Raw genomic sequence first — 13644 nt, 5'->3', positions numbered from 1 at the left:
AAAGAGATATTACAAAATGAAACACTCCTCCGCTTATTTCTAGACTGTCTAAACTCACCTCAGGTATTTCATGTCTGCAGTCTGGACACTCAGCAGCTCTGTTTGTGCAGCCCTTTCCTTACAGAACCCCCCCCCCCCAGCTCTGTTGGTGTGGATTTGTCTTTGCTTTGTGGTCCATGTGCACTTTAGAAAAGGCCTGGCACTGGATATCTACAAAATTGAGAATACCCCTATTTTTAGAAGTTGGACATTTTAATAGTCTTCCATTTCCCCCCTAAGTTAGCTGAATGATCAGTGATATCTTGCTCTCTTACTCTATTTATTTATTTAATAGAGAGATTCTTGCAGTAGGATGTGTTTGCTTGCTGGAGAGACAGAAAGTGAGAAGTCATCCCCCCAGGAGATGACCTTGTCGCAATCCCTTCTCCATCTTCCTCTCAGGACCTTGGGATGTACACACACACACACACACACACACACACACCTGGTGTGAGTTTGAAGCCACTAAGTCTGGGACTCTAACTGTGGTCAACTACGTGGGAATCTAGCAAAGTAACCGTTACGCTATCTGCTGCTCCCATCACTCTTCATTTTTAAAAAGACTTTTGCCATAGGATGCATGTACTTGCTAGAGAGAAACAGAGAGAAAGTGAGAAATCACCCTCCAGGGGTATGGCCATGTCACAGTCCCATCTCCTCCACTCTTTTCAAGATTTCGGGCATGTATGCAAAAGTGCCCAGCATGTTTTTAAGCGGCTGGATCCGGGGCTCCAACCACAGAGTTGGCCATGTGGGAGTCCACACCTGAACTGGCACACCACCTACTGGCCGTATGATATCGCTTGTAACAGAGGTCTGTATGCTTTCACAAGAAGCAGGGTAGGCTGACCTGTGGTCTGCCACGGCCCTTGGAGCACCCACGGGTGTGTGGAGGAAGGTGAGGAGCTGCACTCTCGATGCACGTCTGTGGTGATGGGCCTTGAGCACGCGAGGGAGATGAAGCGTGGCCCCAGAGGTGCCTGCTCCTGCCCCAGGCAGACATGTGGGGTGCACACCTTTCTCTCCTACCTACATTTCATTGGGTTGACTCTTCCCTGCCAGGGTCCTCTGTTTCAGTATTTCCTCAGCTTGCAAAGATGTTGGGAGCTGGCTCGAGGAAAGTGGGCAAAGAAGAAAGGGAATCATCTGTGTCTTGTGCTGACTTCTGGACCTCCGCAAGGAGAGTGGAACTGCGGGCGAGGCTAGCGAGTTTAAGAGTGAGGGACATCACGTAGGTTTAGGGTTTGTCTTCCTGGTTCATTGCAGTAGCAGTGCTCAGTGACCACAGAGCCCAAATAGTTTTTCATTTGAGAAATTTTCATTTTTATTTCAGTGCTGCCGAGTCTAATAGACAGACTGGGAGATGCTAAAGACTCTGTGAGGGAGCAGGACCAGACTCTGCTGCTAAAAATCATGGATCAAGCTGCTAATCCCCAGGTAGGGCAGGAGAGGTGTGGGACGGTGGGTATGTGTGCACGTGTGTATATGCGAGGATGTATACGTGTGCACTTTGCACAAAGGTGACTCCACAGGCTTCATTTCTTTTTTTTCTTTCCCTTTTTTTGGAGAGGTTTTTGCTATAGGGCACGTGCGCTCGTGAGCTTGCTAGACAGACAAAGAGACAGAAAGCGAGAAATCAACCCCCGGGCAGGTGGCCACACCACAATTCCTTCTCCTCCATTCTCCTCTCGGGATCTTGGACATGCACGCACACACGCCCGGCGTGAATTTAAGCCACCGGATCCGGGACTCGAACCACGGTCGACTACATGGGAGTCTAGCGACATATCCATTACGCTAACTGCTGGTCCCAGGCTTCATTTCTTTTAAGAAGATTTTCAGAGCATTTAGTCTGCACCCCCTCGTCCCCCACCGCCATACAAGATGTTTAAATTAAAAGTAGCAAAAGGCATGGAATTGACTAGTGACTGTATCACGGGTGTTTCTCCTGACGGTGGGTGAACTAGTGGCTCTGACATGCTTGGCTGCTCCGGGAGTTCATTTATGTAACTGACTCTGTTTCTCTGTGAAGAGTGGTTGTGCTGCCTGGGGGTCAGGAGGCCTGCCGAGCCCTGGTCCCTGTCTGCCAGTATGCTGGGCTGCTGGGCTGGACAGACACAGCCTGCCTTCCAGCACCCCGCCGTCCACCCTTACGGCAAGGGTGGGGCAGTCAGAAGAAGCCTTCTCGGTGTGTGTGGGGTGCTGTGTGAAGCCCAAGTGGACCTTAGAAGACGAGCAAGCGCGTGGCCTGTGCACAGGGTGGGAAGGCTGCTCTAGGCAGGCAGCAGCGTGAGGGCGCGAGCTCCTCAGGCACCGCTCCTCTTCGAACTCACCTCACCTTAGGTGGGTGGTTGGGAGAATTAAATCGATTTTGTAGACTAATGTATTTTGAAAGCTGTAACTTGATAAACAAAGGGACTTCAAAAAGTTCATGGAAAAATAGAATTAAAGCAGAGATTTATTTTGGTACAAAAAATTGGAAAACCTGCACATGGTTTTTCTAAATAATGTGCATTCTCCATTGACTTTTGAAGACTCTGCATATTCTATTACCATACTTTGCATTGTACTTGAAAATATGTTATCAGTCATCATTCCAGTGTGCTTTTGAGAGGATTAAGTGCATTAGTTAAAAGGCATCTGTTAAAAGGCTTGTCTGGGGACCAGCAGTTGGCGTAATGGCTATGTCGCTGGACTCCCACATAGTCGACCAGGGTTTGAGTCCTGGACCCAGTGGCTTAAACTCACGCCGGGCGCGTGTGCGTGCGTGCCCAAGATCCCGAGAGGAGAATGGAGGAGAAGGGATTGCGGCGTGGCCATCCCCCCCGGAGGGGTGATTTCTCACTTTCTGTCTGTCTGTCTCTGTCTGTCTGGCGAGCACATGCGCTGTATAGCAAAAATCTCTCCCAAGAAAAAGAAGGCTTGTCTGTTGATTCCCTTACTGAGAGGCTGCAGGAATCTTCTTCTCACCTGTTCTTTGTCATTTGCAGTACGTGTGGGACAGAATGCTTGGAGGCTTCAAACACAAGAATTTCCGTACTCGAGAAGGCATCTGTCTCTGCCTTATTGCAACACTCAATGCGTAAGTCTGGGCGAACCTGAAATTTTCACACAGCGGGCAGGGAGAAGAAAGCAGGGACCCATGAAGGCCTTGCTGTTGGGTTGAGAGGGCTGAGTTTGGTGAATAGGAACCGCAACACCATGAACGAGCAGTGCCAAGGTAGCGCATGTGAGGCACGTGAGAAGGCCGGGGTAAGGCCAGACTGGAGAGAGCCCTGGGTGCCAGTGGAAGACCTGTCCAGCGAAACCATTGGAGGTTCTGAACAGTGCAAAGGGGCCATCGATACTTTGGAGCCAGCATGGGTGGGCCAGGGAGAGCTTTGGTGTAAGGAGTGACGGAGCCCTGGGGAGAGAGAGGTGTGGGCACCTTTGTTCTCACTGTTCTCAATCCTTTTGTTTTCAGCTCGGGAGCACATACTCTAACACTAAGCAAGATCGTGCCACATATATGTAACTTACTTGGAGATCCCAACAGCCAGGTGAGTGAGAAAAAGAACACGTTGTGGGAAGAGACATGAGTAGAGACAGTTGGAGTATTCTGGGGTTCTCTGTACCTGATGGGGGTTCGGACTTCATGCCTCCTTATTGAACTGTAATCCTTAAGATACCATCTCCCTGGATTGCCTATGCAATGCCTTTGGAAAACGTGGTGGCTACTCTGCCCTCTTCTGTACATACGGCAGAGAAACCACTAGCCTGGAAATTGATGTCACCCAGACCAGCGTCTCAGATAAGACCAGACTGCTCTCTGATCACCATCTCTGCAGCCTTTGCGAGTGGGGGGATCTGTGCTGATTGAGGTCAGCATTGCCTCTTGGAGGTGGAGAGTGATTGGGAGGGGGCCCAAGGGTTGTGAACAGAAGAGAGTTTTCTCTCTTCTGCCTTGAGAGGTGGCCATGCTAGTGTGTATCATTGTGGAGTTTCCTCAGACTGAACCCTTGAGACCTGTGTGCATTTTATGCAAGTTTTACCTAAGTCAAAAGCAAAGCTCCAAACCAGGGCATCAGTTGGTATGAGCTGGGAGAGCTGCTCTGTGAGTAGGTATCAGCAGCTCACAAGGCTTGCCTTTCTTGAGTCTGAGTGCCAGTGGTGCTGGCATTTATTATTATTATTTTTCTTGAGAGAGAGAGATTTTCTGCTATAGGGCAAGTGAGCTTGCCAGAGAGGCAGAAAGCGAGGAATCACTCCCCAAGGGGGATGGCCATACCGCAGTTCCTCTCCTTCATTCTCCTTGGGCAGACACGCACATGCTCCTGGCACAAGTTTTAAGCCTCCATGTCTGGGCCTCAAACCATAGTCAATGACGTGAGAGTCCAGTGATATAACCATTATGCCGTCTGCTGGTCCCTCACCCAGTTTAATTCTGTTTCTTACCCAGAATCATTTTTATTATGTGAACTCAGACAAACTAATAAGAGACTTCATTAGATAAAGGGGCAGAAAATGGAACAGTAATTGACATAAAAAGCAAGCTTGGCCAATAGGCACCTCATTTTACATCTCAATTGCTAACTGTTAAATTACCCTCCAAAGAGGCTGTCACTCTCTCCTTCCCCTTAACTCCCACCAGCTCCTCGGGGTCCACCACCCTCTGACTCTCTCATCCTTTCTTCTTCCTTAGCTGTGCTTCTTTCCAGCAGCAGGTGGTCTGTGGGCGCTTCTCTCCCTAACTCCCCTCCTGCCCCCTGCCTGACCTCTCTGAGCCTCCCTTGCCTGGCCTGTTTTCTTCCCACTCAGTGAGTTTTACATACGTCTCACTGAGTCATACCTTATATTCCACGTTCATTTCGAAGTGCTTGAGCTGTTTATTCATGATCGAGCACGTGCATGTCCACAGGAGAGTGAGACACAGAATGAGAGAGAGGAGCACCTCCACAGGGTCTGGTCAAACCACGTCCCCTGTCCTCCGGTTCTCCCGCCTGTTGGATTCTGGGTATTTCGCACGTGCGCCCAGCATGTTTCCGGATGGCTGGGATTCGAGCCTTGGTTACTACGTGGGATCCCCCCTCTCTTGAGCAGGCTTTGCCGTTGTGCCATAGAGCCAATCCATTTGAACCATTTTTTAAAAGATTCTAAATTACCAAATGGCTTATTTGTGCCTTCCTACCTCCCAGTCTTTGTTTTTGTTTTCTGTAGAGAAAAAGCAGTACAGGAGGTCACACTTTGAGGCTAGCACTGCTGTAACAGGTGGCCTGGGGAAAGCACAAAAGCCAGCCAGGCTGGTCAAGGTTATTTGTTCTGATGTAGAGAATTACATTAGCTGGCCAGGGGATGTAGATGTTCTTTGTGGGCCTGTGGGAGACTTTGGGGCATGGGGACTGGCTTCCCTGAGTGCATTTCAGTTGTGTAACACAGACCAGGGAGACACCATCCAGGACCACACTGTGAGGCCGACTGAGATTGGGGTGCAGGGGTACTGTGGACTCTGCTGTGGCGTGGCTCACAGTCCCCTTGTTCTGCCCCTCTTTTCCCTTCATGCTCTTTTCCTTCCACTTACATTAAATCTGCTTATTCTCTGGGCCTGCCTTGTCTGTGTGCATGCTTGGGCACTTTTGGGGGGTGGGGTAAGAGGGAGGTTATTAGCTTGATTTTGTTTTGAGCCTTAGATTTTATTTTTGTAACTGAGGTGGACAGCATCCTCCAGGTGGAAGTGGAAACACCATCTTGTTATCCTAGGATTCCCCCCACACCCCAACTGACATGTACTGTGGGGACGACCTCCGTATTTCCTTGCCTGGAAGTTCATACATTCCATATAGATTTTAAGAGACGTTTAGAATGGAATATTACGAATATTTAAACTGTGGCAACAGTGACATTGTCATCCTTGAAGCTGTTCAGTGGCATCTTTAACGATCTCCTGCTAGGAGAAGCTCAGTTGGTAGCCCGGCCCCAGTTACCAGCCGTAGACATTCCCTAAAAGATCTGCGGAAATGAGGCAGGCTGCTCCCTGACTGCCTAGACTTTTCCTCCTTTAGATCTAGAGAAGGGGTTAACTTGTGGGTTTTTTTGAGGGATTTTTGACAAGGTTTTCCTAATTTTGGTTGTAGCACAGATTAAACATCAAGTGATCAGCTCAGTTCTGCACTCAGAAAACATCTCACTGTTTAACAATTTAAGATAGCACTCAGTCTCAAGCAGTTCAACAGGCCGATTTAAAGCTGCCAACAGGTGCAGTGTGCTTAAAACTTCGTGCTGTGTAGTGCAGAGAAAGATGCTGGGGTAAAGACACAGGGCCTGGTCAGGGCCTCGCTTTTCACTGAACAGTCAGCTGACCTTGTTGGGTACTTCTGTCTCTAGTCTTGGCTTCCCCTTTAGAATGGGGGGTTGTGGTAGCACCTTACTCCCCACTTCTTGTGCTTTGGAGGGTGACTGTCCTTAGGTGCTGGTGTGACCTGTTGGGTCAGCTAGGAGACCTGAAAAGGGCCAGGTTACTCAATAGTCTCCTCATGTCTGAGATGGCCATTTTCACTTGCAGAAATAACACCTGCCATGTGCCAGGGGGTTTCTGAGAAACTCCTAGCTGTGTACTCTCTTAACTATGTGAACACAGTTCGTTGTAAGGTAGCGTTAGTGTCTTTAGATATATCTGTGCTGTTGGCATAGCCACGCTTCCTTACACCAAATACTGGGAGGAGGTGTGGTGTAGAATATGCACCTACCTCCAGGTGCCAAGTTAATACCATTACCAAAAGTCAGGTGCTCCCGGTTATCGGTAGTAAGAGTAATGGGTTGTCGGGGAGGCTAGCAGGTGGCATGGTGGTTAGGGTGCTGGACACTCCCACGTGGCTAACCACAGTTTGAGTCCTGGACACCTACCTCTCTCTCTCTCTCTCTCTCGGGTCAAATTAAGATAAATGAACAAATAAATAAAATTAAATACTTCTTAAAAAAGAATATTGGGTTATTGGGAAAATAATGACATATTTTTCTGTGTTTTTCTATGCAAAAATGCATCATGACTATTCTGATGACCCAATACAACTTAGAAACAAAAGTAGTACCTTGGAACTGCTCTATATAATTATAGATTGTGTAATTAAAAAAAATTTAATAAAGAAGCAAAGAGATTTAAGATTTATTTTTAATAAGAAAATGTGAGACTTATTTAAAATGTTTTATTAAGCCAAAAATTCAAGTTACTACTTCCTACCTACTCTTTATTAGGTGGCTGTTCTTTACATACCAGGAAGCACTCAGGCCTTGGCCTGGATTTTACAGCCTGCGGTGGTTTTGTGGATTGAGTCCTAGGCCTCCCGCCTCCAGTCTTGAGAAAGTTCTCACTGCTTTTTTGCTTTGCTCGTTTCCCCCTCATCTGTACAACGAGGACGATGCTCTTAGGCAGCTTTCCACACTCTGTAGTAGGAGGTTCCTGACTGAGCACTGGAGAGTAAACCGTGTATTTCCAGCGTGCCTGAGGAATATCTTACCTCACATGTCTATATGTGCGCGTACACACTCTTACACATCCACACTCATACGCCACATCTCCCAGAAATCCCTCCTGCCAGGACTTTCTGCCACACTCTCCCCTGATTCTAGTCGGGAGTCATTCCTCCTCCTGGGGGCAGATGTCAGAGGTTGCATTTCTCTTGCCTTTATTTACACATTTTCATGTTTATCCAGCTAGTTTCTAAACCTTAGGGGTCAGGACTCACTCATTCCTCTTTACAGTCCCAAGGTACACCAGAACTCTTTGCATGGCTGTCCCTGCTTCACTTTCTAAGTCTCAGCCTGAGGAGGGCACTGCGCGTCAGTGCCGTCCCTGCACCCAGCCAGGCTCGTGGCCCACTCCAGCTCTTTACTCCCCTCAAGTGTGGAGAGTCTTCTCCCTGCTCCTCAGGCTGCTGCTTGCCTGACTTGGCATTTAAATGAACTGTACAGATCACCCTGGCCTTAGCAGGTGTGCCTTCAGCTTTATAGCGGTCTGAGTGCAGAGCACCCAAGCAGACGAGGCCCCTCGGAAGCTTCGCAGTGTGGCCTGCTGTGCACTGAGTGTATTGATTAGGATGCGAGTCACTGAAAACCCAACTCTTCACCAGAGCAGTGACAAGTCCCTGACTGCCTAACGGGGTCCTGAGTAGGGAAGTCCTGGGACTTGTTGTGTCATGTTGGATTTTGGAACGTACCAGATTTTCAGATTATGGATATGCAACCTGTACTGAAGAAAATTTGTACATCTGTATTTCTTCAGTGAAATGTAATCTAGACTGTTGAGTGTGGTCTGACTCCATAACTTACTAAATTAGAGGAAGGATTATTATTATTATTTTAAAGTATTATTTTATTGAACTTTATTTATTTAAATTTGACCAGAGAGGGACAGAGTGAGAGAGAAAGAGAAAGTAAGCAAGAAAGCAAGCCATCAGGTCCAGAACTCCAACTGCAGTCAACTGTGAGGAAGTCCAGCACCCTTAACCACCACGTCACCTGCTGGCCCCAAGAAGGATTATTTTAAAGGTTAAGGGTGTTGGCTTAGAAGATGTAGATAATACTAGCTATTGTGTTGAGTGCTTTCTAGACACAACTCTAGGTCACAGCTGCTAGCCTGCAATCGGATTTTTCGGGTGTGGCAGAGCTGTCCCTCATCCTTCCAGGGCTGAGTGATGGTGTCCTGCTTTGCCTCCACATTTCCTCCTCTGTCTCTTCCCATGGGGTCCCATGCCAGCATCACTCTCCATCCAGCCTGGTCTGCTCGCTTGTCAGTTTTCACATAACCTGTGGGGGCATTTCAGTTCATTTTCAGTAGTAGTCATTCAGATATTTGCTGAATGAAGTTTGTTTTTTTGTTTTTGTTTTCTTTTTTTAATTGCCAGAGGGTGCATACAGTTTCCAGGGAAAGGGAGAAAGTACAACCCCTACACACCCCTGCCATGGGTCATGGTCACACCTCAGTCCCTTTTCCTCCTTCTCCTTCCTTTGGGGTTCTGAACAGATGTGCACACATACCCAGCATATTTTTCAAGCAGGATTTGAACTACTGGCCTTCAGGATCCAGCTCTCTTAAGTGCAAGTATTTACTGGTATGCTACAAGGCTGGCTCTCAACTCATTATTCCTTTAGTCCTCAAAGCAACCGTGAACTTAAGGAGGAAATTGAGATCAAGAGTTAAAGTGTTTTGGCTAAGGTTTCATAGTTCCTGAGTGGCCAAATAGGTCTTTAGGGCTACTTCTTTAACAAGAAGTAGTAATTTTTTTCACTAAATCTCTTAAACTATTGATGGCCCACACTTTCTAAGTAGCTGACTAGATACTGATTGCTCTTTTTTTTTTTTTGAGAGGTTTTTGCTATAGGGCACTGTGCGCTCGCCAGACAGACAGAGAGAGACAGAGAGACAGAAAGCAGGAAATCACCCCCCAGGAGGGGTGGCTACGCCGCAATCCCTTCTCCTCCATTCTCCTCTCGGGATCTTGGGCACGCACGCACATGCGCCCGGCGTGAGATTAAGCCACTGGGTCTGGGACTCGAACTGCGGTCGACTACGTGGAATCCAGCGTCATAGCCATTACGCTAACTGCTGGTCCCGATACTGATTGCTCTTTAAGGAGATCCTCTGGCATGTTTTGGTCTGAGCAGATGTTAGCTGGGAAGCAAGCACAGGTGGTGCACTTGTTCCTGATGCTCAGGTCAGAGCAGCTGTGGGCCCTGGGCAGTGCCAGCTCCATCCCCTCCATGACAGCACAAAGCAGCCCTGTGAGGGAGGAGGGAGAGACATAGCCAACATTGGAGACCTCAGCATCTGTGAGCGTTCCACCTGGGCTGGATAGGTCGTGCTTCAGCCACGACACTCTCGCTCTACTTTTGTGATACATGCAAATTTCAGTATCACCATGCTTCCTAACATTAGCACTTATCATTTTCCGAGATAAACTGGTAGTCTGTGTTAGTCTGCTCTGGCTGCCATAACAAAATAGCGTGGGAGGGGTTGCTTAAAGCACAGACATTTACTTTCTCATGTTCTGGAGGCCAGACATGTGCGATGGGTGCCGACATGGTCGGGTCCTGCTGAGGGCTTGCTGCCTGGCTTGCAGATGGCTGCTGTCTCACTGAGACTCCCGCACCTCCTCCTCCTGTGCACACAGCTCTGGTTTCTCTCTGAGCATTCAGAGCTCCACCGTTGTGACCTCATTAACCTCCATGACCCCCTTATAGGCCCTGTCTGCAAGCACAGTCACGTTGTGGGGTTAGGGCTTTGCATTTTAATTTAGGGGAATACAGTTTAGTCTGTAGCGTAGGTGATAGACAATCTGGCTTGGCCTTTGCCTTTTTCCACCAGAAGCGGGAGAAGTTGAGTGAATTAACCTGTTGTATAACATTGTCAAAGGGTAGCCTGCAGTATTCTTTTTTTTTTTTAAAGATTTATTTATTTATTCATTCATTCAGTTTAGTTTGACCAGAGAGAGACACAGAGAGAGGAGAGAAGAAAGGGAGAAAGCAAGCCAACAGGTCCAGGACTTGAACCATGGTCGACCATATGGGAGTGTCCAACGCCTTAACCACCACGCCACCTGCTGGTTCCATTGTAAACTACTTCTATCTCAACTCTTTTTCTCTTTTTTTCCTTCTCCATCAGTTTGTTTTCATTGCTTGAGAACAAATCTAAAATGTTGCTCCCTTATCTTTGCCTACTCCTGATATTACCTGGCTTTGGTTCTGTTCTGTATTTTAAAACATTTTTGCTCTTTATTTACTGAATTTTAAAATGATAGAAAAATCGAACCCCATTACAGTTAACATTTTGTCAGATTTTAGGTCTCTGTGTGACTACACAGAGATACACATACATAGACATTTTTTTCCGAACCATTTAAAAGTAACATACAGACATAATAATGTTTTTAATCCTTAGATATATCAGTGTGTTATTTAATAACAAGCTTTTTTAAAAGATGGACCACATGTAATTTTCACACCCAAGAAATTTAACATTGGTATGATATTGTTTAATATATAATCTGTATTCAAATCTTCTCTTTTTTTTTTCTTTTTTTCTTTAAAAATCCATCCTGGGGCACCTGTGGTGCCACAGTGTTGACATAGCACTCTGCAATGCTGAAGCCAAATGGGAAGGTCCCAGGGTTGTATGCTGAGGTCTCCCTGTGCATACTTGTTGCCTGTGCCTGACCCTGGCTAGCTGGGGTGGATTGCAGCATGCAGACCATGTTGAAGGTGCATTCCTCTCACTGTCTCTCTCTCTCTCATCTCTGTCTCTTTCTCATGGGACAAATAAAAAGAAACTTAAAAAAGAAAGAAAAAAACCCCTCCTGTCCCATAGGCCTCGATTGGTGCTGCCCTCTTACCTGGCTTTCTTGCTCTTTCTGAAACGTGTGCTGGGGTCCCTGCTTTTGCACCTGTGCACAGACCATACCTCGTTTAGCACCTGGAACCTGTCATATTCCAGCTCAATCTGGTGAATTCTGCCTTTCCAAGCACATTTTCAGTGGTTTCTTCCTCGTCATAGAGCACTTCTTGATACACTGATGTGACTGCTCCCTTCTTTACAGTGTGCAAGTTTCTTGTACTCTTGAATATTATTTATTACATCCTGCCACAGAAAGCAAGAAATCAACCCCCAGGAGTATGGTCACGCCACAGTCCTTTCTCTTCTGTTCTCCTCTTGGGATTTTGGGCATGCACGCACATATGCCCAGCATGAGTTTTAAGCCAACAGGTCCAAGACTAGAACCATGGTCAACTTAATGGGAGTCCAACGAAGTAGCCATTATGCCATCTGCTGGTCCCCCTGCCCTGTATTAAATGTGGAATTATTGACTTTTCTTCATCTTTTTAGGATTGTGAGCTTCTTGACTATGGGGCTCTGTGGCCTTGACTACCAAGTTTTGTTGTTTGTTCAGTGTTCATTTAATTGACTTAAATCTATAGTTTTAATATAATTCATTTATTTATGTGTTTTCTATTTTGTTTTCTATTTTGGGAAGATTGTCTTAAAATTCTTATTTCTTGAAATAATCTTAAAGAATGGAAAGAACTAAGGGATATGGACTTTAATATGTTCGTAGGGGAGGGGACCTAAATTTCTTCTACCTTTTGGAATTGTATTAGCAGACTGAGACCTGACAATGTGGCTTTATCTAGTCAAATGTACATAAGGGATTGTTTCCACATTTGCACTGGTAAGCTGGTGAGAAATTGGGGTGGTATGTGGCCTGTTGTGTTCCCAGCAGGACATGCAGGGGAATGATACAGAGCAGCTGTAAGATCTCTTCTTTTATATCTAGGTTCGAGATGCAGCAATAAACAGCTTAGTGGAAATTTACAGACATGTAGGAGAACGTGTGAGGGCAGATCTCAGTAAGAAAGGATTGCCACAATCCCGGTGAGTTCAGACTTTTTTCCTTTTTCTGCCCCTCCCCACTCTTCTCCACTTTTTCAGTTAATATCTTTGGTCGCACTAACTTTTTCTTGCTGTTGTAGTAAATTTATACAAAGAATGTATGATTTGAGGGTTGGTGGAGGGTTAGAGATCATCTTGATTTTGTAAGTCAGAGATCCCTTCCCATTCCACTTTTTTAAAAGTAAGACTTTATAACCCGGACATCTTGCTAGGTCTCACACCACATATGGATTTTATAAGTACATTTAAAAGTGATTGATGTTGAAAAGTTTAGCATCATTATAGTTTTTATGGTTCTTTCTCCAAGATTCTGTCTGTGTCTATAATTCAGCATCTAGTAAAGCAGGTGATTAAAATATATTTATTTGGATGAATGAAGCTGTTCTAGAAGGAGGCTGGATAGAAATTCATCAGAATAATTCTGTAAAATGTCTTTAAAATGTTTGCTGTTCAGTCATGTCATTCTCAACATGTAGAAGCCAATGGAAGGGGATCAGCATGTTGTCAGACCCCTGACAACCTAAACCCACAGATGTCTGTTATAGTTAAAAAATTTTAAATAATACAACACTTGGATAGCTATATTTTTAACTATGATGGGGATTCTTAGCATCAAATTATGAGCATTCATCTGGCCCCCGCTCCTTTACAGGAAAAAATAATGTGGAAATTATGGAGATAGAGCCAGAGTGGGCTCACGGAGCAGTGCATGTTGGCCTACCATGGTATCCATGGGAACAGCAGAGGCCCAAAGACGTGACGTAACTTTTGAAAGATTATACACTTAGTGAGAGAGTTAAGGATGAAATCCTATTCTTCTGAATAGCCTTTTAGTATTCTCTGCCCTGTTTCACAGAAGAGTTTACAGAGCACTGGACATCTGGGAGTGGGAAGGCATAGTGAAAGATAGAGGAGTCGTGGCTCTATGGGCAGGGAAGGGGACCTGTGCCTCCATGTAGTCAAGAATTCTGCCTTCATGGTCCCAGTGGTCTGTACAAGGTGACCAGATGGGAATAGCGTGAAAGATGATCTGTGGAAATAGAGGTTTTTTTTCTTAATCCTTATGCTTTTATGAATCTCTGTATTCTGTCTTCCAGTATATGGTGAGAATACTTAGGAGAAAGAACTTAAAAATGACAATGCCAAACAGTCTTGTAGGGAGAGTTGGAGGGCATAGGGAAACAGGGAGG

The 13644-nt window shown here is 46.1% G+C and overlaps 1 protein-coding gene across 1 annotated transcript in view; it reads left to right on the top strand.

Annotated features, from left to right (window-relative positions):
- The window catches only part of CLASP1 (cytoplasmic linker associated protein 1), a gene marked incomplete in the record, with an annotated part of 276864 nt that overhangs the window by 70151 nt on the left and 193069 nt on the right, over nt 1-13644 (top strand). The window contains 4 exon segments of the mRNA XM_027768717.1: nt 1373-1476; nt 3030-3121; nt 3503-3578; nt 12339-12436. Coding sequence (XP_027624518.1) covers nt 1373-1476; nt 3030-3121; nt 3503-3578; nt 12339-12436 — 370 coding nt within the window.

Source organism: Tupaia chinensis, unplaced genomic scaffold, assembly GCF_000334495.1.
Source record: "Tupaia chinensis unplaced genomic scaffold, TupChi_1.0 Scaffold147282_1, whole genome shotgun sequence".
Lineage (NCBI taxonomy): Eukaryota > Metazoa > Chordata > Mammalia > Scandentia > Tupaiidae > Tupaia > Tupaia belangeri.
The sequence above is the reverse complement of the archived record's forward strand: the minus strand, read 5'-3'. Positions and strand labels throughout refer to the sequence as shown.